The sequence below is a fragment of the Penicillium cataractarum genome (genome assembly GCF_028827025.1).
Source record: "Penicillium cataractarum strain IBT 29864 chromosome Unknown utg000009l, whole genome shotgun sequence".
NCBI classification, from domain to species: domain Eukaryota; kingdom Fungi; phylum Ascomycota; class Eurotiomycetes; order Eurotiales; family Aspergillaceae; genus Penicillium; species Penicillium cataractarum.
The window spans coordinates 2,149,195-2,172,963 of NW_026622745.1; the positions used below are offsets into that span (position 1 = coordinate 2,149,195).

Below are 23,769 nucleotides of genomic sequence, written 5' to 3' on the forward strand. Positions count from 1 at the left end.
CTGGTCAGGGTCCACTGATCGACAAGCATGGAGAAGTGGTGATGATCTACCGATCTAACGAGCATCGAGGTGGAGATGGAGGGCCCTACTATATCGCACAGGCCATGCAAGTACATAAAGTAAACATTGTTCTTGAGGCTGAGCCGAGCTTTCCTTGGCTGACCCCAGGAGTTCGCTGATCACGGCCTTCTACAGCTATGATTCCTGCAGGAACCCTGCCATGAGCGGGAAGTAACAGTCCCATTATGCGGGAAAGGCTGAGCGTTACGTATGGAAGTCGACTTGGAAGAATGTACCAAGCCCTATAGACACTATCAGACACTATTACTATCTTGGGGGCTACGCTGCTTGGCTGGAAGTAGTCTGAACCCTGTAACCCCTGGAAGACTACTGCCGATAAATGCTGGCCAGGACCTAGAGAGCCAAAGCTTGGAAACAAATAGTTATGCTAACTAACCATGATATCAGATCATGACACAGTCTCGGAGAAACAAATGTAGACCTGGCTAGGATAGTGACTGGAGTGAAAACGAGTTACTTTGTTTGCCTTCAGCCCCTTACAGTACATTCGAAAGTTACTATGCATATTGTTGACATAAATACTTCCATCCATTGGTTATTCTATTGTATATATTGTAAATAGAGTACGAAAAATACCTTGGGCTCTTTAAGGTTCAGGCTATTCAGTAGTTTCTTCATCCCACCCTCGAGTTTAGCAGCTTCAGGCTGTGGAAAAATCCCTAGAATTGAAACACCTTTATAACAACAAGATATATAACCTATTGGAGTAAGAAGCATGGTAAATAGGGAGATCTGCTTTTACAGAAGCTCGTTCCCTCAGCTTGGCTTTCCTCAGTAATATGCCCTGGACCCGGTATCTTATAACATGTACTCAAAATATTGTCAAACACTTCTGTCTATCCATAGAACACGTTTTCTTATTGATTAATAGTACACAAGCAAATAACTATCCGGTAGCAGTATTGGTCTCAAGGGCTCTGGGCTGGGTAAAGATCAACGCAAAGGTATCTGACATTTGCTATATAGCTTGAGGTGGTAGGTATATATTTGTCAAATAATAGTCTCAAAGATCAGGTTTTGTCATGCATATTTGTTTTGAAAGATAGATCTGATCTGTCAACGGTTGGATCAAGCATTCACCGAGCCCCCTCTTTTGAAAGCGCATAGGTACATATACTCTCCATTCGGAGCCACGACTAAAAGTATGCATGAGTGAAATTTTATGAAAACCAGGAAGAAGGCCAAAATTCCAGATTTTGTCTAGATTATTATTTTCTCGTCTCCTTGTGATCCCTATACTTAGCAGGCTTTAAAAGACCAAGGGAACAGAATTTCTAGATAGAATCAATATTTTCTATGACAGCGATGTGTCATCAGACGACTAAGAAGTATTTTCTTACAAAAAGCTCGTAGCTACTTAGATCTAATTCATGCATCAAAAAAGCGATCTCGGGTTTTTTCTTCACTCTTTCGGTTTCTTGTCCTATATATCACACCAGACTGGTGTCATGTTCAACCAATTCTTGGTCTGGGCAGCTGACTAGGGACAGGGCACAGGGATGTTATTTAATATCAAACAAGACATCAGCACACTGCCACGTACATGAGCGTTACTCATGCACCAACTAAATAGGGTAGGACAAGCAGTCGATCGGTGTCATTGCGAGCTGAAAGGCCAAGATGGAGAGAGCAAAAAGCAGGGATCCCCATGGGCAGACAGGCCTGTCATTGGGCCCCCCGCCACCCGCACCGCCACACGGCCCCTATCACTTCCTATCATTCCTATCGTCTCTCTGAGCTCCGTCCTTCCCCATCGCCAGAGCTTTCTTGCATCACACGGTCCACCATGGAGCATCCCGACATTGTCAGCCATGACTCAGATGGCTCGGGATCCTCGGATGAGTTCCCCCCTCAATACCCTTTGAGGGCCAATTCATCCTTCGGTGAGCCCTTTATCGACGGGGCTCAGGTCCAGACTCCGGCCACGACCATCACATCCTCCCCTCCCTCACACGCCTCGAGCCTGGGCTCCTCATGGTCCAGTACTCCAACTGCCCGGCCACGAGGGGCTAGTGTTGGAGCCTCTGCTGTCCTTGACAAAGCTGACATGGCCGGTGATCCGCGCCTTCAACGCCCGTCGGCTCCCGCAAGAACTCCCTCCAATACGTATGCCCCCCAACGCCGTCCACCGCAGTACATCAGTCTCCAGAGCGACCGGCAACGATCCTCCTCTACGAAAAGGGGTACTCGACGCGATCCAAACGCGCAGTATCGCGCCCAGGAAAAGGCTTACGTTCAGCGCATTCGGGCCAATCCGCAGGCCTGGTACCACCACTTTGACGACTCGCAATCCGCCAACATGATGGTGGCAGATGCAGATCTTGAGGACCCCTCGCCCTCCTCGGAGGTGCCCTTTGATGACGATTCTTACGACCCCGATACCCAATTATTTCTCCCCGATGACAATATGCCGACGATAGAAGAATTGAAGCACCCAAAGAATCAGGAACGGTTGGAGTGGCATTCAATGCTGGCTTCCGTGCTAAAGGGAGATGTCGTTAGACAAGAGAAACAACGGTTGATCGACTCGACGGAATCAAAGCGCTCGGCTGCCCTAGGTCATGCGCTCTGGATAGGTGTACGAGCGAGAACTTGTGGACGAAGCATTGCCCTGCAGCGGAAGCTCATTGAGGATTCCAGGGCACAGCTTGGCCCTTTGATTGAAGAGATCATCAACTTCCAGATCAAGGGTGAAACTGAAATCGGCAAGCCGCCCAGAAAACAGGTGGAGGATGTTGTAGCGAAGGTTGAGAAATGCGAGGTTCTCTATTCTACCTCCAAGGAAATGGAAGCCGCGAATCCTCGTACCGCCTCGGAGGAATTCTATTCTAGCCGTGCAGCCATCTTTGCTTGGCATAATATCACAGCTCTCATCAACACTGAACTGGCCGTCTTGCAAAGCTGGGTCGGTAACGATGCGCTGGATTTCAGCCAGCCCAGAAAGAAACACGAAAACAGCGAGCTCTCCGAGGACTCCTCTTTCTTGGATCGCATCATGAAGGAAGACGGTCTGAAGACGCTTCAAGGGGACCATAGCATGCTGAATGGACTTGGTAGAGTCATTCAGAAGGCAAAAGGCACGTTGATTGAGAATGCGCAGGCCTTTGCTGCCCGCCATTTACCGCCATACATTGAAGAGCTCTTGACTCTGATCAACTTCCCGTCGCGGCTGATTCAAGAGATTATTCGCGTTCGACTGTCTTACGCGAAGAATATGAAGGACCCTGCCCAGCAATCTCCCATCTTGGTGGATCAAATGATTTCACAGTTCCAGATCTTGATGCGGGTGGCTACGCAAATCAAACAACGTTACCTGGAAATCTCGCGGCCGGAACCCGGCTGGGATCTTCCGCCCTGCGTTGACGAGAACTTTGATTCTGTGGTTTTGGATGCGATGAAGTACTATTTCCGGATATTGAACTGGAAGTTGAACGCGAACAAGAACACGTTCAAGGAAGCTGAAATTCTTGAACAAGAGTGGGAGTTTTCTTATGTTATTGGCCGACAAATTGAGAACGGCGATATTGAGGTGGCTGAACAATTCAGGTATGTCAACGCCTAAACCCCTCGAGAGATTTACTAGCAACTAACACTTCGATTTCTACAGTGCTTTGACTGCGAAGTCACTTCAGCGGCTCATGATCCACTTCGAGCGCGAGCTCGTACCGAGACATAACGAGAGCGTTGCGGATATGGACAAGCGTTACAAGAGCATATTGGATTCAACACGTATTCGCCAGCGGAAATTGTACCGATTCTCAAAGTTCCTCTGTCAACTCTTCGAAAACGCTACCGAATACAACCTGACGACCGACATCGCTTACGAATTCTTCGAGGCGCTACTCGTCTCCGATCACTTCCTTGTCACATCGCCCACCTCCGTTGGTCAGAAGGGAGTCTACCTGATTGCACACCATTCGCTGTGGAACCGACCCGCTGATATCCAAGCAATCCTTGCCACCTCATTCCGAGAAGATGAGTCCACAAAGGACGGACCACATATTCCGTACGTGTTGGTCATTCGCCCTGAAAAGCCATTGGCATGGGCTGGCAAAGAGATGAAGATTGATTTCTTGGAGCAACCGACCGATGTGCGTCTTGGAAAGCTGCGGCTTGTCGTCGAGGGCATGCAGGAGCGACTGCAGAATGCCCGGATGGAGTTGGCCCAGCTCACGGGCATCCAGCTCGATATGGCGATCGAACAGCGCGCCAATTTGGGCCGTGTGAACGTGGAGTTGAACAAGATTAAGAAAATCTCTTTCAAACTGTCCATGGCTATTATGGATAGCGTGGCAGTAATCAAGGACCAACTGCGGGAGAAAACGTGGGAGAACAACGACTTGATTCAGGCTTGCTATGCATTTGCAACTGAATTTGGTAAGCGTTCATCTAACTATGTTGACTCCAACCGACGTGCTATGAACAGTGCCCGTCTAGTCGAGCTGTCTCTAGACTGGGTTTCCTTCATTTGTGATGAGTGCGATGCTGCGGATCGGAAGACCTTCAAGTGGGCGGTGGCGGCTCTGGAGTTCGCAATGGCCATCACCTCCAGCCGACACCTGCTATCCATGGACGAGGAAGAGTTTGGCCGTCTGCGGTCGAAGGTGGCGGGCTGCATGTCCCTGCTGATCTCTCACTTTGATATCATGGGTGCTCGTTCTTCTCTTGCTGCGCAGGCTGAGAAACAGCGCATGGAGGAGCGCGCCGGCTATCGCAAGGTCGGTGCCGGTCGCATACTGAGCGATGATGAAGCTTCAAAGCTGATCCGCGAACAATGGCTTGCTCGAGTGGCGGATATCGAGGACCGCAGAGCTGACGCCAAACAGCAGGCACTCGGTAGGGTCCTCGAGAGCTCCAACGAGGCCGACCGCTCTCTGACGGTACTCTCATCCTCTGCCACGAACGTCACTTTGCGTTGGCAGCAGGGCCAGTTCATTGGTGGAGGTACTTTCGGCTCTGTCTACGTGGCTATCAACCTGGACAGCAATTACCTGATGGCTGTCAAGGAGATCCGTCTGCAGGATCCCCAGCTCATCCCCAAAATTGCACAGCAAATTCGCGATGAAATGGGTGTTCTGGAAGTTTTGGATCATCCCAATATCGTCTCTTATCACGGTATTGAAGTGCATCGTGACAAGGTGTACATCTTCATGGAGTACTGCTCGGGCGGCTCACTTGCCAGCTTGTTGGAGCACGGCCGCATCGAAGATGAAACAGTCATCATGGTTTATGCTCTTCAACTTCTCGAGGGTTTGGCCTATCTCCACCAAGCAGGTATTGTTCACCGCGACATCAAACCTGAGAATATCCTGCTGGATCACAACGGAATTATCAAATACGTTGATTTCGGTGCTGCAAAGATCATCGCCCGGTCGGGTCGTACAGTAGCCCCCATGGACGGTCCCAACGGCGGCATTCTCGGAAAGGATGCTCAAATAGCCACCCAGCGGGGTAAGAACCAGAAGACCACCACGGGTACTCCGATGTACATGTCTCCCGAGGTCATTCGCGGTGACTCACCCGACCTGGTGAATCGACAAGGCGCCGTTGATATCTGGTCCTTGGGATGTGTTATCCTGGAAATGGCGACCGGTCGCCGTCCCTGGTCTACCCTTGACAATGAATGGGCGATCATGTACAACATCGCACAGGGTAACCAGCCAGCTCTACCCACGCAAGACCAACTCAGCGACACAGGAATCGACTTTGTGCGCCGCTGCTTCGAGTGCGACCCCTTGCGGCGACCTACTGCCGCCGAACTACTCCAACACGAATGGATCGTCTCAATTCGTCAGCAAGTCGTCCTCGAACCTGCAACGCCCAGTAGCGAGAGCGGTAGCTACACCAGTTCAAGCTCTATTAGTCGCCAGGGCTCGACCTATGCCTGATCCTATACCCACCGAATCTTCTAATATTTTATTTCTGCCTCTCACCGTGGCATTTCACCATTTGCTAGCCTTCATGGCACTAGCGCTCATATATTTGTTGGGAAAAAATCTTTCAATCTTCCATTTCACCACACACTCGCTCGATCTCGATTTCGATCTTGAATCGTACCTATCCTCAAACGGCATCGCATGTGATACCCCCTCCTGTGCTGATTTTTTTTCTGGTTTTCTCTGATCATCTGCGTTGCGATGTCTATCTTTCCCCCTCATTTTACTCGCATATACGAAGCTGAGTCTGCTGGTCATTCTAGGGTTTCTGGTTTTCGTTTGGCGCTGGGTCTGTGTGCTAGTTAATTGTATGATGTTCTGTGTGTACGAAAACGACTTGGTTTTAGCATTTGACTCTATTGCGTGCATACTGTTGAGCAATTTTCGGAACATGAATTCTTCTTTTCCTTTCCGTAATCTCAATCTATGAAGCAAGGCATCCATGGAGAAATTAGATTCGCATCCTACGAGGAACACATGAGCGTTTATTTTCTGCATTGCTCCGGCCCAAACCTATCAATACTATCTAACGACACATCTACGAGGTCAGATGAAGCACAAGTATCTTGAGTTTAGTCCAGGAAAACCTGAGTATTGATTTTCTCAAGCGGGCTGCACGGCCTATCCTAGCCTGGTGATTGAATACATCTGACAAAACAATAAGACAGGAATAGATGTAGATGGCGGGTGAGGTTAATAAAAATGTCGTAAGGTGAAAAGACTCGGAACAAAGAAAGGAACCCATCTCGCCCCCAAAGAAAAGAGAAAAGAGAAAAAACGCCATTTCCGAGATCGAGGGTTTCGTGAGGCATGAGATGAGATACAGGTTGACAAGAGCTGGCGCCAGGAGGTGACCGATGTGGGGGTATATGTGGTATGTGGAGAGTATGATGTTCAATGAGGCCGTGGGATCACGGGTGTCCAACAAACAGAGAAAGCGGAGGAGAGTTTGAGTAAGGAGATATTGCAAGGATCAGAGAATAATGAGGGCTTGATGTAAGATCGATCTGTAGAGGAGGAAATGGCCAAGCTTCTTGGTAGGTCGAATGTAGTGATGAAGGTGCGGAGAGGGATGCGCTCAGCCATGCCGTACCGTTAGGAGTAAAAGAGACGAAAAAAAAAACAGGTGCGTTGAGAAGGCGAATCAATGCTTTGAAATGGCGGGTCTGAATCATTCAAGCGCCAGAAGACAAGCTTCGTAAATCTTAGCGGAATTCAACTGCTGGCGCACATCCACGATCTTCGACGTGCTTTAGCTCAAGTTGTTGGAATCTGGTAGGAAAGTCAGCCAAAAAAAAATCCAGTCTCACCTATTGGAGTATTAGTGACCTACCGCTCGCTCTTGGCATGGAAGTAAACACCGCTGACAGATCCTTCAATCTGATTGAAGCAGATGTAGTAGAATCCCTCGAAGCTAGCGCCAGAGATGGTTCGCACCCGATGGTCTGGGACAAGGAAATATTCCTTCCATCTCATGAACACGTGCTCGCGCTGGGCAAAGTTGCGGTAGGTGAAATCAGTTCGCTTCGCCTGTTTGGCAAGTGGTTTCCAAGCGGGGAAACGGGACCAGTGGTGGATATCCGTCTTCTCGTTGGCACCCCATTCCTCATTGCGAGTCTGGAACGTGTGTTTAGTACCGATGATCTCTCCTTCAAAGAATGTAGTCAAGGTAGGGTGATCTTCTGTAAGGCCTATTTCGGATTGAATCAAAGGGACACGACGGTTAGACTGATATCCGAGTCACGGTTGAGATGCGGGTGAGTCACTAACCTTGGATGCGAAGATAGCCACAAAGATAGGACTCGGCCATGTCCACGTGCTTTATTTCCACGTCAACATTGTACACCTGTTTGTCGGACATTTGGGTGCCGACGAATCTGCTCCCAGAGCGGAGATAGGACGAAGAATGGTTTGGCAGGAGCTGTGGTAATAGGTCAGTCACCGGGTATAGCGTGGCGTTGGGAATGTTGTTGGGCCGTAAGACTTACGCGAACATTTGAAAATTCATAACGCAACAATGAAGAGTTCGGTGGCATGACAGACGACCGACTGCGAGCGCATAACTCTGTAGGTGAAGTAGATCGCTCGCGTGTAGTAGTCTCGTCGTCCGTCGCGCCGGCTATCTTGCTCTCCACTTTCAGCGGGTCAGACGCCAAGAGCGCGCTGTCATCGTCGGAACGACTCAGCACGGAGGGCGCGGTCGCGCTGGCCGGAGTTAGAGCATCTTCAAGTGCCTCGCTGGCGGAAACGGTTGAATCTGGTGAGTCTCTCCAGGCCGAGACGCGGTCCAGTTCCGGTGGGCAAGTACGGGTGGAGATCACCTCGGCGATCGAAGTTGGGCGGTTGTCACTCGGGGTCGGCATTGGGGGCGGGATCAAGGAAGGAGGAGAGCAGACATCGGATCGAGCTAGGCGCCAGTAACGAAAAGAGAAAAAATCACTAAGCAAGATAACAGAAAGAAAGGAAGGGAGTTGAAGGGGAGAGAGGTTTGGGGTTCGGGGGGAAGGAATCTTGAAGGAAAGAAGGATTGTCTGTAGGTCCAGTCCTGACCGGGGGGCCCATCATGGGGTCATGCGAGCGCGGGGGAGGCGTTGGTGGCCTCAGGCTGCAATATATACGTCAGGTACAGCGTGGGCGCGCGGCAATCGCGGACAAGCATGCGACGATGATATATGTGATTGGGATACGGTTAGGGGGTTATAATAACCCATGAGATTTACAATGACTACATTATAAATATTCATCGAGGATAGGGAGCTCCTGGAAAAGCACGTGTTTTGTATTATCTGCCTGTGGGTCCGCTTCATGATGAACCCATGCAAGAAAGCCTCGATCGAACGCCCGGTATCATAAAAAATAACCAATTTCAAACTCTAAATGCCTCGGGTTTAGATAGGCTTAATCTGTAGGTTGAGAGATCGCCGTTAGTGTTGACCTAAAGTGGACCCAAAGACAATAAGCCAAGCGGGCCATACCTTGAAATGCAGAGAAATGAGCGAGAAAACCAGCGCCTTAAGGTCCTGCACCAGGTAATAGAAGACTCGGAGGCCTTCGGGGTCTGCAGACTCTGTCACATCCACCAAAGAGCCGATCTTCGCGGTCTGTAAAGGAATTAGAACATTGCAGCCTCTCGGTGGTAGTCGCGCCAGGTCTTGCCCACTTGGGTCTTACCTCGAACGAAATGTGCTCATTTCCTAGACGAATCTCCAGCTCCTGACGTCCGTCCTTGTTCTTCTGGGGCCACTTGGAGTCGTCCTCCCTAGGGTCGAGTGTCAGCGTCTGGTCCCGTGTCTCCTCTCCTCGGAAGATTGGCTTCGTACTTCAAGATCTCACTCTGCTTGATGATGCGCTTGATCTCCTCGATCATTGCCGAGCTCACACACACTATTTCCGAGTCAGATCGCTTGCATTGGCGCCGGCGCGGGGATCCTCCCACTCACTCTCTTTACGGATGAGGGAGTCATTTCGGTAGTTTGAGTTGTTCGCATATCGCACAGCAGCGCTGTTGCCATCGGCAATGGTTCGGAAATCGAATTCTAGAGCGAATGTTAGCGCAATGGCTTAGGGCGCTGTACTCTCATGGAGAGGCATTGGGAGGCTATCACCCACCTAGGAACTCGTGCCCGAACCGCCCAGAGTGACCCGAGCTGTGAAAGAGCTGTCAGCAGCCGAGTAGACTTGGGCTTGTCATCGCATCATCATCCTTACTAGTAACGGAGGTAAAATGTCTCGTTCGTCGACATCTTTGGGAGTGGGGTAGGTGTTTAGTCCTCGAGTTTGGCCGCGATGAACAGTTCAAAAGGCGGACTTCCAGAAAAGCGGCCGGCTTAGTCATCCACACAGAGGGACCGGGGCAAAGGGACAGGTTGATGCTCCCACTCCCCCCATTTGCGCATCTCAAAACCAACACGCCCATGATTTTCTGGCCGGCGAGGGGTGTTGGACTACTTTAATTGCGCGTTTCTGACATTGGTCTGAAACTCCTATTCCTGGGAGACCCGTTCCTCTGGTACGTTCTACAAACTGGGCGAGTTGTCCGCTGAGGTGTCCAAAACATTCCCCCGACCTGACAACTTGCAGCTCCCCTTCGACCACGGCCGTCCCCTCACAATCCCACCACCATGGCGTCCTTCCTCGAAAATGCGTACAGTCTGGTCCACTTGGACAATACGGCGGACCAGCCGACCATTCAGGAGTTGAAACTCCAGCTAGAGAAGGGCAATGACGAGACGAAGATGGAGACAATGCGGACAATTATCACGATCATGCTCAATGGCGACCCCATGCCCCAGCTGCTGATGCATATCATTCGTTTCGTTATGCCTGCGAAGAGCAAGTCTTTGAAGAAGTTGTTGTATTTCTACTATGAGATTTGCCCGAAGCTCGATTCGAATGGTAAGCTGAAGCAGGAGATGATCTTGGTCTGGTAAGACAAATCCCAACTCTTTCGGTGTCACTCTATGAACTCGTTCAATTGACTTCTTTTTCTTTCTTGTTTAGCAACGGCATCCGCAACGACTTGCAGCACCCTAACGAATACGTCCGAGGAAACACTCTCCGCTTCCTGTGCAAGCTGCGCGAACCCGAACTCATCGAACCCCTCCTTTCCTCGGCCCGCTCGTGTCTGGAACACCGCCACGCCTATGTGCGCAAGAACGCCGCATGGGCAGTTGCTTCCATCTTCCAGCACTCCGAGGCTCTCATCCCAGATGCGCCCGAGTTGCTTCAGACCTTCCTCGAAGCCGAGACGGATGGCACTTGCAAGCGCAATGCCTTCGCCGCCCTCATGTCTATTAGCCACGAGAAGGCCCTCGAGTACCTTGGTACAACTTTCGATACTATTCCTAACACCGATGAGCTTCTTCAGCTGGCTGAGCTTGAGTTCTTGCGGAAGGATGCTGTTCAGAACACCCAGAACAAGGTGGGTTGGACACTTATCCATCACGGTGGGGGTTAGGTGTCTGCCTTGTGCTAACGAATACTACTAGTCACGATACTTGAAACTCATGCTTGAGCTCCTCGATGCTCCCACCAGCACTGTCGTTTACGAAGCCGCCACCTCTCTTACAGCCCTGACCAGCAACCCTGTCGCCGTGAAAGCCGCCGCCGGCAAGTTGATCGAGCTTGCGATCCGCGAGGCGGATAACAATGTCAAGCTCATTGTATTGGATCGTGTTGACCAGCTCCGGATTCGCAACGAGGGTGTTTTGGATGAGCTGACCATGGAGATTCTGCGAGTCCTCACTAGCCCCGACATCGATGTCCGCCGGAAGGCTCTCGGCATCGCCTTGGAGATGGTTTCAAGCAAGAACGTTGAGGAGATTGTCATGTTGCTGAAGAAGGAACTCGCCAAGACCGTAAACGAGCAGTATGAGCAGAACAGCGAATACCGTCAACTCCTCGTGCAGTCAATACACAACTGTGCCATCAAGTTCTCCGAAATCGCCGCTAGCGTCGTCGATCTCCTCATGGACTTCATTGCTGACTTCAACAACAACTCGGCTGTGGATGTTATTTCGTTCGTCAAGGAGGTCGTCGAGAAGTTCCCCGACCTGCGTGGATCTATTGTTGACCGTTTGGTGTCCACCTTGAGCGAGGTCCGCGCTGGTAAGGTGTACCGTGGTGTTCTTTGGGTTGTTGGAGAATACTCTCTGGAGGAGAATGATATTCGGGAAGCTTGGAAGAAGATCCGCGCCAGTCTGGGTGAAATCCCTATCCTGGCCTCTGAGCAGCGACTCCTTGATGAGGTCCCCGATGACAGTGCGCTCTTGCAAGAGCAGGCTAATGGTCACACCAAGGCCGCTCCTACCGGATCTCGTAAGGTTCTGGCTGACGGCACATATGCTACTGAGAGCGCTCTCACCAGCCAGTCTGCCGCCGCTGCTCGTCTTGAGGCTGTCAAGGCCGCCCAGAAGCCCCCTCTTCGTCAACTCATCCTTGACGGTGACTACTACCTGGCCACCGTTCTGTCTTCCACTCTGACCAAGCTGGTTATGCGCCACTCCGAAGTCTCCCAAGATGCTGCCCGCACCAATGCTCTCCGCGCCGAGGCCATGCTTATCATGATTTCCATCTTGCGCGTGGGCCAGTCACACTTTGTCAAGGCTCCGATCGACGAGGACTCTGTCGACCGTATCATGACCTGCGTCCGCTCCCTTGCTGAGTTCTCTGAAAAGAAGGAGCTTGAGACTACTTTCCTTGAGGACACTCGCAAAGCGTTCCGCGCCATGGTCCAGGTTGAGGACAAGAAGCGGGCTGCAAAGGAAGCTGTGGAGAAGGCTAAGAGTGCTGTGCAGATCGACGACGCCATTCCCATCCGTCAGTTCACCAAGAAGAACAGTGTGGAGGGCGCCGAAGAGATCGAGATGGATCTGGCCAAGGCCACCGGTGGTGATGCTGTCACAGAGAACGTTTCCTCAAAGCTGAGTCGTGTTGTGCAATTGACTGGTTTCTCCGACTCCGTCTATGCCGAGGCCTACGTTACCGTTCACCAATTCGATATCGTCCTGGACGTGCTCTTGGTCAACCAGACCGCCGAAACTCTGCAAAACCTGTCCGTCGAGTTTGCCACTCTCGGTGATCTCAAGGTTGTTGAGCGGCCGTCTACGCATAACTTGGGCCCCCGCGATTTCCTGAACGTCCAGGCTACCGTCAAGGTTTCTTCCACCGACACCGGTGTTATCTTTGGTAACATTGTCTACGACGGTGCTAGCTCCACCGAGACCCACGTAGTCATTCTTAACGATATCCATGCCGACATTATGGACTACATCCAACCCGCCCACTGCACTGAGACTCAGTTCCGAACCATGTGGACCGAGTTTGAGTGGGAGAATAAGGTCAACATCAACTCCAAGGCCAAGACTCTGCGTGAGTTCCTTAAGCAGCTGATGGAGAGCACCAACATGGCTTGCTTGACGCCGGAAGCATCGCTCAAGGGTGACTGTCGCTTCTTGAGCGCCAACCTCTACGCACGGAGTGTATTCGGTATGTCCCCTTGTCTCTAAAGCCAAGTTGATTGATCAAACACTAACATATTTTCTCTTTAGGTGAGGATGCTTTGGCCAACCTGAGCATTGAAAAGGAGGGTGATGACGGGCCTATCACTGGTTTCGTTCGTATCCGCAGTCGCTCGCAGGGTCTAGCGTTGAGCCTGGGCTCTCTGAAGGGCCTCAAGGCGGCGACGGCATGAGTAGATTTTGTTTCTTTTTTCCAGCGGGCTACAGTCTATATGATGTCTCCTTTTTAACTTATTTCTTCTCTCTCCCCAGACAAAGTTTGTGTTCTATTTTTTATGTTATCCTTTCTATCATGTATTGAGACCGGGGAGTAGTGAAATAGATAATGGTCTTGGCTATACAAGTGATTGTACAGTATTTGCTAGATTCCAGTTTTATGTACGAGAGATGTACAAAGAATTATGTCTGTACTACTCCGTATCTTGATTAGCCTGAAACACTTCGGAAAATTACCACAGGGAAGCGAGTTGCACTGCCGTCGACTCCCCTAAGATCCGAGGCGCGCATGGGCCACCTGCAGCCCCCCAGGAACCGGAACTCGCGGGTGTTGATCTTTGATCTGACCAGTCCCCATTATCTTTTATCCTCTTCTCTCCCTAGACGTCTCCATTGCGCATGGTTTCTTCTGTCATGCGCTGAATTACTTCTTTATCTATCCCCCCCCCAGAATGTCCTCCTCCGATCTAGCCACAGAACATCCGGAAACACAACTGGAGCATGACTCGACCCTAGTCCTTGACAAGGCCGTCTCACTCACCCTGAGCAGCGACTCCCTGCTGATTGTCGGTAAGTTACATGAATTGCGCCTGGGGGCTTTGCGACCGGACTGTTATAGTTGACCAGCGCCTAAGATGATCGCCCCCATCGCAAATCGGCCCGTGGCTGCTGCGGTTTATGCAAGTCGAGTAAGCTGGACCCTCTTTCTTTTGCCCCTCCGGCGATCCGCATTGAAACTTTATCAGTGCTAATCATCATGTCCCATTCGCTGCAGAAGCTAAGACCAAGACTACGCATGCGATCTCTTTGTATAATGTCCTTGACGCCGAGATCAACCCGTCGAGCCTAGTCATCACCTATGCTCAACATTCGTCCAAGGATGACGTCTCCGTAACCGCCCTCCATTATCCCGTCGGCGAGAAAGAGAAGCCCGCCATCGAGGCTTGGATGAACAAATTGCTCGACCTAGCATACGGCACCGCCCAGCGCAGAAAGCGACTCAAGGTCTTGATCAACCCCTTTGGTGGCAAAGGCAACGCCCCGAGCCTTTACCAGAGATACGCTGCGCCAATCTTCGCCGCCGCACGGTGTCAAGTGGATGTACAGAGCACGGAATACCGTGGACATGCCATTGAGATTGCGGAACAACTCGACATTGACGCGTACGATGCGATTGTCTGTTGTTCTGGTGACGGTCTCCCATACGAGGTCTTCAATGGGCTAGGCAAACGGCCCAATGGCCGCGAAGCATTGGCTAAAGTGGCCGTGGCACTTCTTCCCTGTGGTTCCGGAAATGGTTTGACTTGGAACTGTCAGGGTACAGGTAGTAACTCGATCGCGGCGCTGTGCATCGTCAAGGGCCTGCGGACCCCTCTAGACCTGGTCTCGGTCACGCAGCAGAACACACGCACCTTGTCGTTCCTTTCCCAGTCCTTTGGTATTGTTGCCGAGTGTGACCTCGGTACCGATCATATTCGCTGGATGGGTGCTCAGAGGTTCACATACGGCTTCCTAGTCCGTCTGTTGCAACGCACGATCTGGCCTTGTGACCTGGCCATCAAAGTTGAAATGGATGACAAACAAGCGATCAAAGAGCACTACGCCGCTTTCAGAGCCAAGGAGGAAGAGGACGGTCCTCTTGCCGAGCAAGCCCGCCTTGATGCTGCCAAGCAATCACCAGTATTGCCAGAACTTCAGTTCGGCACCGTTCAGGACGAGCTTCCCCAGGACTGGGAGGTTGTCCCAGGCGATACCATGGGTAACTTCTATGCTGGAAACATGGCAATCATGTCCAAGGATACCAATTTCTTCCCTGCCTCGCTTCCCAACGATGGTCTCATGGACATTGTCACCATTGACGGAACCGTCAGCCGCGGCACCTCGCTCAAGATGATGACTGAGATTGAAACCGGCGGCTTCTTCGATATGCCGGACGTCAAGATCCGCAAGGCCATTGCATATCGCCTTGTGCCCCACCAAAAGGAGGGATATATCAGCATCGACGGTGAACGGGTTCCCTTTGAAGCGTTTCAGTGCGAGATCCACCAAGGTCTGGGCACAGTGCTCGCGAAATCGAGACATGCGTACGAAGCTGATGGGCCGAGGTGATATGTTCACCAGTCACTCTTTTATCTTTGCTTTTCGTGGATTTTTAATATACCTATATTGTACAGTGTGCCTTGGGCCCTTCTTGCTATCCACACTCATGATACCCTTGCGCAAGAGTGGCAGTCAAATATACCGTTTCTTTCTCTTTTGTTTTTGCTTTGACAATGTGTTAATACGCGTTCCTCCCAACATTTGTTGTCTGCTGGCTGCTCTCGAGACTACCTAAATTTTCGATCTAAGCTGTGTACATAATCTTTTGAACTTGAGCTAGATGTTACTTATCATTATTGTTCTTCTGTGCGGACACATTTCGTAGGTAAGATATGTCTTCGGAAATCATTATCTAGAGTACTTTTAAACCAGGTTCATGTTTCGCTATAAAGATGCTGTACAGAAACTCGAGATCAAATGGCTGCTTTTGGCACCCACTAATCATCGAAACCACCCCACTCGCCTTCGCTGTCTTCCTCCTCTTCCTCCTCCCTCGTACGAATTCCCCACTCCACCAACCGGTCGTCGTCAAGAGCGTCAATGGCTCTCGTCCGCACAGGCTTGTATGGGCTCTCCGTGCGCAATTTCTCCAACGGCCGTAAAAGCAGCTCCATGGGCACATCACCCTTGATCTTCCTATTCTTCGCTTCACCCTCCGAGTCACTCTCACCTCCCTCAAACTCCAAGACCTTCTCCAACTCATCAACCCAAAGGTCAATTAGATGATAGCGCAAGCCATCCGGACCATGCGGCATGGGAATAAAGTTTGGATCCTTCTCATCGACAACGGGCTTGGACGAATTATCAGGGTCAAAGTTGACAGGGCATAGAGGACCTTCCTCGATGATGGAGATATAAGCCTCGAGATCAGCCCACTTGCCATCTCCCTCTGCAGTCTCGGTCTCTGCGGGAGCAGGCTCGCTCTCGGCCTGCTTCTTTTGCTTCTTGCCGCGGCCCTGCTTGCCGTTATCTTGGCGCTTGCGCTTTTTGGCATCCCCGTTCTCGGTCTTGTGCGAGCCCTTGACGAAGATCTCGAATGCGACTCCGACGTAGCAACGGATCAGGAAAAGGTACTTGTCCAGTCGCAAGCGGTCCAGGGAGTGGAAGTCCCGGCCGATGGTGATCCAGAAGGCGCGCAGGAAGCGGTGGAGGGTAGCGTGGGGGAGAGAGGGGACGAGGGAGTAGGAGAGTGCGCGGGCGAGGGCTTGTTGCGTGAGAGGTCGGTCAGAGTGGTAGAAGCCTGGAAGATAAAACTGTTAGTTAAGACTCGAACATGTCCAATTGATAGAGCACTGATTCAGACTTACAGAAGAAGAGACCCTTCCATAGCTTGACGAGGTCGACGAGGCTAAGATCGTTGCGCGCGCGCAAGAACTGTGTGAGCGACTCAAGGGCCTTGTCGCGGACCTTGCGGTCTAGAAAGGTAACATGTTAGGACAGAATTTTTTTCAGATTTAGGCTGGGTTTAAAGTGAGCATACCACTTGAGGCAAGCTCCCTCACAAAAGGAGTCTTTTGAATATCCGCCATTGTGCCAATATGAATGGTGGTTGTCTTCCTGAGCTCCGTCGATCTCGGCGATAAATCATTTTTTTTTCTGTTCTGATAGCGGGTTTGCACTGTTTGCACTGGTTGTCTAAGACTTGTTGCCTGAGGTGTCGATCATCTCAAAGAGCACCAGGTCAATGATGCTTTGTCATTCCCTGCAAGCGAAATTAAACTCGAATCTGATGAGCCAGTAGTATCGTAAGTATTAATTCCAGTTGCTTGGTACCTGAGACGAAAAAGAGAGGATGGAGCTCAGAACTAATCAGACCATTCGAATCGCCGCATTTGGCTTCTCCATACTGTAGCCGCTGGCCGCCATCCAATACCAGTGGAGAATGAGGCTCCGCTAGGTCTTGACATCATGACTCTGCAACATATCGAATTGGAACATTGCATCTATGGAGCCCAGAGCTACAGAATTGTGGCTCAGGGCAACATTCTGAAGAATGGATTGGGCGTCGAGGCCGGTGATGTTCACAGAACGACCCTGCAACTTTTAGGGGATACCACGTATAAGGGCCATCGGTGCACTCGAACTTTGTTCTTTTCTGATGTAGTTTATTCCAATTATTCAACCTCGCAGTTACGCCTATTTCGAGTAACTGCCAGCCTCACTCCTCTCCAAAAAACGTAAACCTATCGACTTTGTGCAGGATGGGCGACAAAGATGAAGAACCCGAGATCACCCCAGCCAGCTCCCCTCCTCACGGCCGATCGAGCTCCGAGGCAGTCCCCGACAATGAAAGAGCTGTGTTTGAATACATCCGCCCTGAAGACCGGGAAGAATTGACCCGTATTGCCTCCAATTTCCCTCGTCACCGCGCTGCGGACTCTGGAGTTGCTGGCATGGGCGGCATTGAAAAGAAAGATACCCTGGAAGATGTTGAGCTCGGTGACCCCGTCCTCGATCCTACGAGTGACCAATTCGACCATTACAAATGGGCTAGGATGATGCTGAAGCTGATGGACAAGCAAGGAGTGCCTCTGCGCAAGTCGACAGGTGTTGTCTGGCAAAATTTAAACATTGCTGGCTCTGGCTCCGCCCTTCAGTATCAGAACAACGTTGGTTCAGTGCCACTGGCTCCATTCCGGCTGCAGGAGTATATCTCCTTTGGGAAGAGTCATTCGCAGAAGCAAATCCTTCGCAACTTTGACGGAGTGCTGAAGAGCGGCGAACTGCTGATCGTCCTAGGACGGCCTGGTAGTGGTTGCTCTACCTTCCTGAAGACCTTGTCTGGAGAACTGCATGGGCTTAAAGTGGGCAAAGGCTCCGATATCCAGTACAATGGTATTCCCATGGAGAGAATGCATCGCGAATTCAAAGGAGAGGTTCTCTACAATCAAGAAGTTGATAAGCACTTCCCACATCTCACAGTCGGCGAAACGCTGGAGTTTGCGGCCGCAGCTCGCACACCTGAGAATCGACTCAATGGAGTCAGTCGAGTCAAATTTGCCAAGCATATCACACAGGTCGCTATGGCTGTCTTTGGCCTCAGCCACACGTACAATACCAAAGGTTAGTATGATTGTCGGACATGCCCCTTCCGTGGTCCTTCGGATGGAAAGTAGGGCTAACAAGCATCCCAGTTGGCGACGATTATATCAGAGGTGTCTCGGGAGGTGAACGAAAGCGAGTCAGGTATGCTATAACTTCCTCGTTTTGTGAGAACTAAAGGCTAACGACCTTTCAGTATCGCCGAGATGGGATGTAAGTTACCCACCAACTATGAATTTCTGCCTGTTCCAATCTAACTCTGTTAGTGTCCGGAGCCCCAGTCGGAGCATGGGATAATAGCACTCGCGGTTTAGATTCTGCGAGTGCCCTAGAATTTGCCAAGTCACTGCGAGTCTCAGCAAACTTGACTGGTTCTTGTCATTCGGTTGCAATCTATCAAGCCTCCCAAGCAATCTACGATGTTTTCGACAAGGTCATCGTGCTCTATGAAGGAAGAGAAATCTTCTTCGGACCTTGCGGTACAGCCAGAGACTACTTTATCGATATGGGCTGGGAGTGCCCTCCTCGTCAAACGACCGGTGACTTCCTCACTTCAGTGACTAATCCACAAGAGCGAACTGCTCGGGAGGGCATGGAAAATAAAGTCCCTCGCACTCCGGACGAGTTTGAAGCATACTGGAAGAAGAGTCCCCAGTGCGGTTACCTTCAGAAGGAGATTGCGCAGTATCGCGAGGAATATCCACTCGGTGGAACTGCAGGGCGAGACTTTGACGAGACCAAGCGAATGCGACAGGCAAAGCATGTCCGGCCGAAGAGTCCATATGTCATATCGATTCCGATGCAGGTCCGTCTTTGCGTGAAAAGAGCTTATCAACGGTATATCATCCCATTTTTGAGAAAGTGCTGGATTCTTCGAGAACATCAAACTAACAGGCTGTGGTAGCATCTGGAACGATAAGCCTTCTACTCTGACAACTGTCATTGGACGAATTGTCATGTCTTTGATCATCGGTTCAATTTATTTCGGGTAAATCTCTCTTTCGGTCTTGGCCTTTGCCTCTCTACTCAATGCTAAATCCGTTTCTTTCAGAACTCCAAACGCATCCGCGGGGTTCCAAAGCAAAGGCGCCGCTCTGTTCTTCTCGGTTTTGTAAGACCCCATGGACCAATACAATAATGTACCAAGTCTCACTTTACCTCTAGGATGAACGCTCTTATCAGTATTACCGAGATCAATTCGCTCTACGATCAACGACCTGTCATTGAGAAGCAAGCCTCTTATGCCTTTGTGCATCCCTTTGCCGAAGCTTTAGGGGGAATTGTCGCGGACATACCAGTCAAATTCGTGTCAGCGGTGGTGTTCAACATCATATTCTACTTCTTGGCAAGCCTGGTATGTGTTCTTTCCCTTGGCATCTACCAAATAGTTCTAACTTGATACAGCGATATGAACCTTCTCAATTCTTCATCTTTTTCCTCTTCACTTTCCTCAGTACGTTGGCAATGTCAGGTGTCTTCCGAACTTTGGCAGCATCAACCAAGACCCTAGCACAAGCTATGTCCATGGCTGGAGTCATCGTGTTGGCCATTGTCATCTACACGGGCTTCGTCATCACTGCGCCTGAGATGAGCAAAATCCCTTGGTTCAGCTGGATCCGTTGGATCAATCCGATTTTCTACACCTTCGAGGCCCTGGTCGCAAACGAGTTCCACGGACGGCAGTTCGAGTGTTCTCAGTTCATTCCTGGGTACCCAAATTTGACCGGCGACTCTTTCATCTGTTCCGTTCGAGGCGCTGTTGCTGGAGAAAGAACCGTTTCTGGAGATGCCTACATAGAAACCCAGTACCGGTATACCTACGCGCATATTTGGAGAAATCTGGGTATCCTCATCGCCTTCTGGATTTTCTTCATGGCATTGTACTTGATTGCCTCTGAGCTCAACTCTGCTACATCTTCTACGGCCGAATTCCTTGTTTTCCGAAGAGGTCATGTGCCTGCACATTTGCGACATCTCGAGAAAGGTGGAAAAGCAGGTAGCGCAGCTGAGATTACTCCTGTCACGAAGAACTCATCTCAGAAAGATGACACTTCGGCTATTCCATCACAGCATGACATCTTCACTTGGCGAAACGTGTGCTACGATATTCCTGTCAAGGGTGGCCAGCGACGACTCTTGGATCATGTTTCTGGATGGGTTAAACCTGGGACGCTTACAGCTTTAATGGGTGTCTCCGGTGCTGGAAAGACTACGCTGCTTGATGTCCTAGCCAAGCGTGTTTCAATTGGAGTTGTTACTGGTGATATGCTCGTCAACGGGAAGCCCCTAGACACTAGCTTCCAGAGGAAGACCGGTTATGTCCAACAGCAGGATCTTCATCTCCCGACCACGACTGTTCGCGAGGCGTTACGGTTCAGTGCTACGCTTCGTCAACCAAAGTCTGTGTCAATGAAGGAGAAGTACCAGTATGTGGAAGATGTCATCGACATGCTCGGTATGCAAGACTTTGCAGATGCTATCGTGGGTATTCCAGGAGAGGGATTGAACGTGGAGCAGGTAATTCCCCAACTAATCAGGAGCCGATTGACCACTTGCTAATAAATCACTTTCCCATAATCTAGCGCAAACTCCTGACTATCGGGGTTGAGCTCGCTGCTAAACCTGCACTTCTCATTTTCCTCGACGAACCGACAAGTGGACTGGATTCTCAAAGCTCTTGGGCCATCTGTGCGTTCCTGCGAAAGCTAGCACAGCATGGTCAGGCCGTTCTTTCAACAATCCATCAACCTTCTGCGTTACTATTCCAGCAGTTCGATCGCCTACTCTTCTTGGCGAAGGGAGGAAAGACAGTCTACTTTGGTGAAATTGGTGACCAATCTCGAACGCTCTTGGATTACTTTGAAAGCAACGGAGCAAGGGTTTGTGGCTCCTCTGAGAATGTAAGAAGTTCCTACTCCAATATTATGCTCTTCCTTGACTGACAGAAAAAGCCTGCCGAGTATATGCTTGAAATCATCGGCGCTGGTGCTTCTGGTAAATCCACAAAGGACTGGTCTGTTGTCTGGAATGAGAGCCAACAGGCAAAGGGTGTGCAAGCAGAGATTGATCGGATCCATGATGAACGAGCGTCGGCTACCGCAAGTGAGGATGAGTCTCAGCATGGTGAATATGCTATGCCGTTCTTATCGCAGTTGTGGTGCGTCACACACCGTTCGTTCCAGGGCTTCTGGCGCGAGCCGAGCTACGTGTGGGCCAAGATAATGCTTGCCACCCTGTCCTCTCTTTTCATCGGTTTCACCTTCTTCAAACCAGATGGTTCGCTTCAAGGATTCCAGGATGTTCTTTTCAGTGCATTCATGTTGACTTCGATTTTCTCGACGCTGGTTCAACAGTAAGTGATACACATCATTTAACATTGTTTTGGGGTTTGTTCTGACGCCTTTTGTACAGGATTATGCCCAAGTTTGTCGTCCAGCGGTCTCTTTATGAAGTCCGTGAGCGTCCTTCCAAAGCTTACTCATGGGCCGCATTCCTCATTTCCAATGTCATCGTCGAGATCCCATATCAAGTCTTCGTTGGTATAATCGCATGGGCTTGCTACTACTACCCGATCTATGGTGCAGGGCAGGCCTCGCAGAGACAGGGCTTAATGCTTCTGTTTGTCGTTCAGTTTTACATCTTCACGTCTACCTTTGCGTCTTTCATCATCGCCGCCCTTCCTGACGCTGAGACTGGCGGCACCATCGCAACCTTGATGTTCATCATGACCCTCACCTTCAACGGAGTCATGCAGCCACCAAGCGCCTTACCGGGTAAGACTAAGAGGCCTTCTAATAATGTGAAAACATTTCACTGACTCGGTCTCTATATAGGATTCTGGATCTTCATGTACAGGGCTTCCCCACTGACTTACTTGATCGCGGGTATCACAGCTACTGGTTTGCACGCTAGGAAGATTGAATGTGCCGAGGCTGAGCTGAGCGTATTCAATCCTCCATCCGGCCTCACATGCGGTGCATATTTGAATCAGTATGTCACGGCCGCGGGAGGACAGCTTTACAATCCCACGGCTACAAGCAACTGCGAGTACTGTCAACTCAGTAACGCCGATCAATACCTTGCTTCGAGCAATATTTGTACGTCGATTCACCTCTGTGTTTCCACGGTCTATCTTTCCATTACTTGAGCTCTAATGACTGATAAATGAATAGACTACAGTGAACGCTGGCGCAATTTTGGAATTGGCTGGGCATATATCGGCTTCAATATCTTTGGCACCGTGCTCATGTACTACATGTTCCGTGTCAAGCACTACAACCCAACATCATTGGTGAGAGGGATTCGTAATGGCGCTTCGTTCTTCTGTCGTGTGCTCAAGCGGCGCTCTGGTACGACGCCCAGGGGTAAAGAGGCGGACAACGGTAGGCTGGTCTAATTGGCTGGTGATACGATGGCGGTCATATACCCATCACTGCGGAGATCTCCGCCACTGGTACCCTGTTTTCCCTGTTTGTCTTCCTTCTTTGTTTGACGAGTCTGTCTATAAAAGGCCTTTCCTGGTCCTGTGAGATCTTCTCTCTTTCCTCTCCCTATCCGAGGGGTTTATTGATAGTCACTCAATACACTATATGTCATTCAAGTTTATAAAATAGTCTTCCTCGGCGATTTAGAGAGCTTTGGAAATGCCCTCTGATTCCTGTGATTATGTCTTGCCCTATTATTTCATTATGCGTGACGATATACACAACTACCTACATCTATGCACTTCAGGACCGTTTGAGAGCTGCTCTTTAATGCACGAAAGAACCAGTGGAAATACACAGGCCCTGGCACGGTGTTGATTCGGCATGCCATACAAAACGACCTAAAAGTCTTGGGGATGTATCGTGGTTTTTACCAACTTGTGAGACCAACATGACGGAGATTCCCCTGTTGGTTGGGGGTCTTCCCGCGCTGGAGATCTCCGGGACTAGCGTTTCCCTCTTGCTTCCTTTGCGAGGCGAAGGACGTCGTCATTGGATAGTCCAAGTACCCCCATCTCTCACACCAAGCAGAGGGAACTTTAGAACTTTAGTGCGACTCGATATCTCGATCAGAATATTCTATCATAGGGGTTGCCAGCCGAATGAGTTCGATCACTATCCGGTTCCTGGTATCTTGGCTGGCTAGGTATCATGCTGCCACAACGGTTGCTGCCCTCGCTACTTTGTATGTCTCCTTCGCTAGCTTATTCGCTTCTTGGCTACGGCTTAACACTCGTCTACGATCAACGTCCCGAGCTCAGCGTTGATTGCATACATGTCAGTACAGTCGACAAGTTCCGGGGACAACAGTTCCCTGCTGTCATTCCATTACGACACTACGGTAACATGAAAGATTGGGTTCACTGGCAAACCTGGTGGTCCTTTGAACTG

General features: G+C 50.4%; 7 protein-coding genes across 7 annotated transcripts; 4 read left to right on the forward strand and 3 right to left on the reverse strand.

Moving 5' to 3' along the window:
- Positions 1-1,867: 1,867 nt before the first annotated feature.
- Positions 1,868-5,969, forward strand: sskB (uncharacterized protein; the record flags this gene model as incomplete). Its single annotated transcript, XM_056704285.1, has 2 exons — positions 1,868-3,627; positions 3,689-5,969. The coding sequence occupies 2 exons, from the start codon at positions 1,868-1,870 to the stop codon at positions 5,967-5,969; spliced, it is 4,041 nt and encodes a 1,346-aa protein (XP_056550245.1).
- Positions 5,970-7,222: 1,253 nt separating this feature from the next.
- On the reverse strand, positions 7,223-8,380 carry N7496_011373 (GID4/VID24 family protein; the record flags this gene model as incomplete). Its single annotated transcript, XM_056704286.1, has 4 exons — positions 7,223-7,289; positions 7,351-7,708; positions 7,788-7,938; positions 8,006-8,380. The coding sequence occupies 4 exons, from the start codon at positions 8,378-8,380 to the stop codon at positions 7,223-7,225; spliced, it is 951 nt and encodes a 316-aa protein (XP_056550246.1).
- Positions 8,381-8,941: 561 nt separating this feature from the next.
- N7496_011374 (mago nashi family protein) lies at positions 8,942-9,760 on the reverse strand (the record flags this gene model as incomplete). Its single annotated transcript, XM_056704287.1, has 6 exons — positions 8,942-9,118; positions 9,189-9,276; positions 9,338-9,401; positions 9,458-9,553; positions 9,627-9,664; positions 9,726-9,760. 6 exons carry the CDS (start codon positions 9,758-9,760, stop codon positions 8,942-8,944), a joined length of 498 nt encoding a protein of 165 aa, XP_056550247.1.
- Positions 9,761-10,138: 378 nt separating this feature from the next.
- N7496_011375 (coatomer subunit beta) lies at positions 10,139-13,209 on the forward strand (the record flags this gene model as incomplete). The annotated part of the gene is made up of 4 exons (XM_056704288.1): positions 10,139-10,443; positions 10,518-10,938; positions 11,006-13,004; positions 13,067-13,209. 4 exons carry the CDS (start codon positions 10,139-10,141, stop codon positions 13,207-13,209), a joined length of 2,868 nt encoding a protein of 955 aa, XP_056550248.1.
- A 495-nt stretch (positions 13,210-13,704) lies between these two features.
- On the forward strand, positions 13,705-15,361 carry N7496_011376 (uncharacterized protein; the record flags this gene model as incomplete). Its single annotated transcript, XM_056704289.1, has 2 exons — positions 13,705-13,822; positions 14,028-15,361. The coding sequence occupies 2 exons, from the start codon at positions 13,705-13,707 to the stop codon at positions 15,359-15,361; spliced, it is 1,452 nt and encodes a 483-aa protein (XP_056550249.1).
- A 428-nt stretch (positions 15,362-15,789) lies between these two features.
- N7496_011377 (ribosomal RNA processing 1 family protein) lies at positions 15,790-16,881 on the reverse strand (the record flags this gene model as incomplete). The annotated part of the gene is made up of 3 exons (XM_056704290.1): positions 15,790-16,592; positions 16,660-16,767; positions 16,833-16,881. The coding sequence occupies 3 exons, from the start codon at positions 16,879-16,881 to the stop codon at positions 15,790-15,792; spliced, it is 960 nt and encodes a 319-aa protein (XP_056550250.1).
- Positions 16,882-17,484: 603 nt separating this feature from the next.
- Positions 17,485-22,790, forward strand: N7496_011378 (ABC multidrug transporter atrI; the record flags this gene model as incomplete). Its single annotated transcript, XM_056704291.1, has 13 exons — positions 17,485-18,415; positions 18,487-18,538; positions 18,591-18,607; positions 18,661-19,231; positions 19,299-19,382; positions 19,446-19,505; positions 19,559-19,748; positions 19,799-20,911; positions 20,977-21,294; positions 21,340-21,746; positions 21,806-22,167; positions 22,228-22,491; positions 22,567-22,790. Coding segments are annotated over 13 exons (4,593 nt in total), but the record flags the coding sequence as incomplete, so codon positions are not given.
- Between the last annotated feature and the right edge of the window lie 979 nt (positions 22,791-23,769).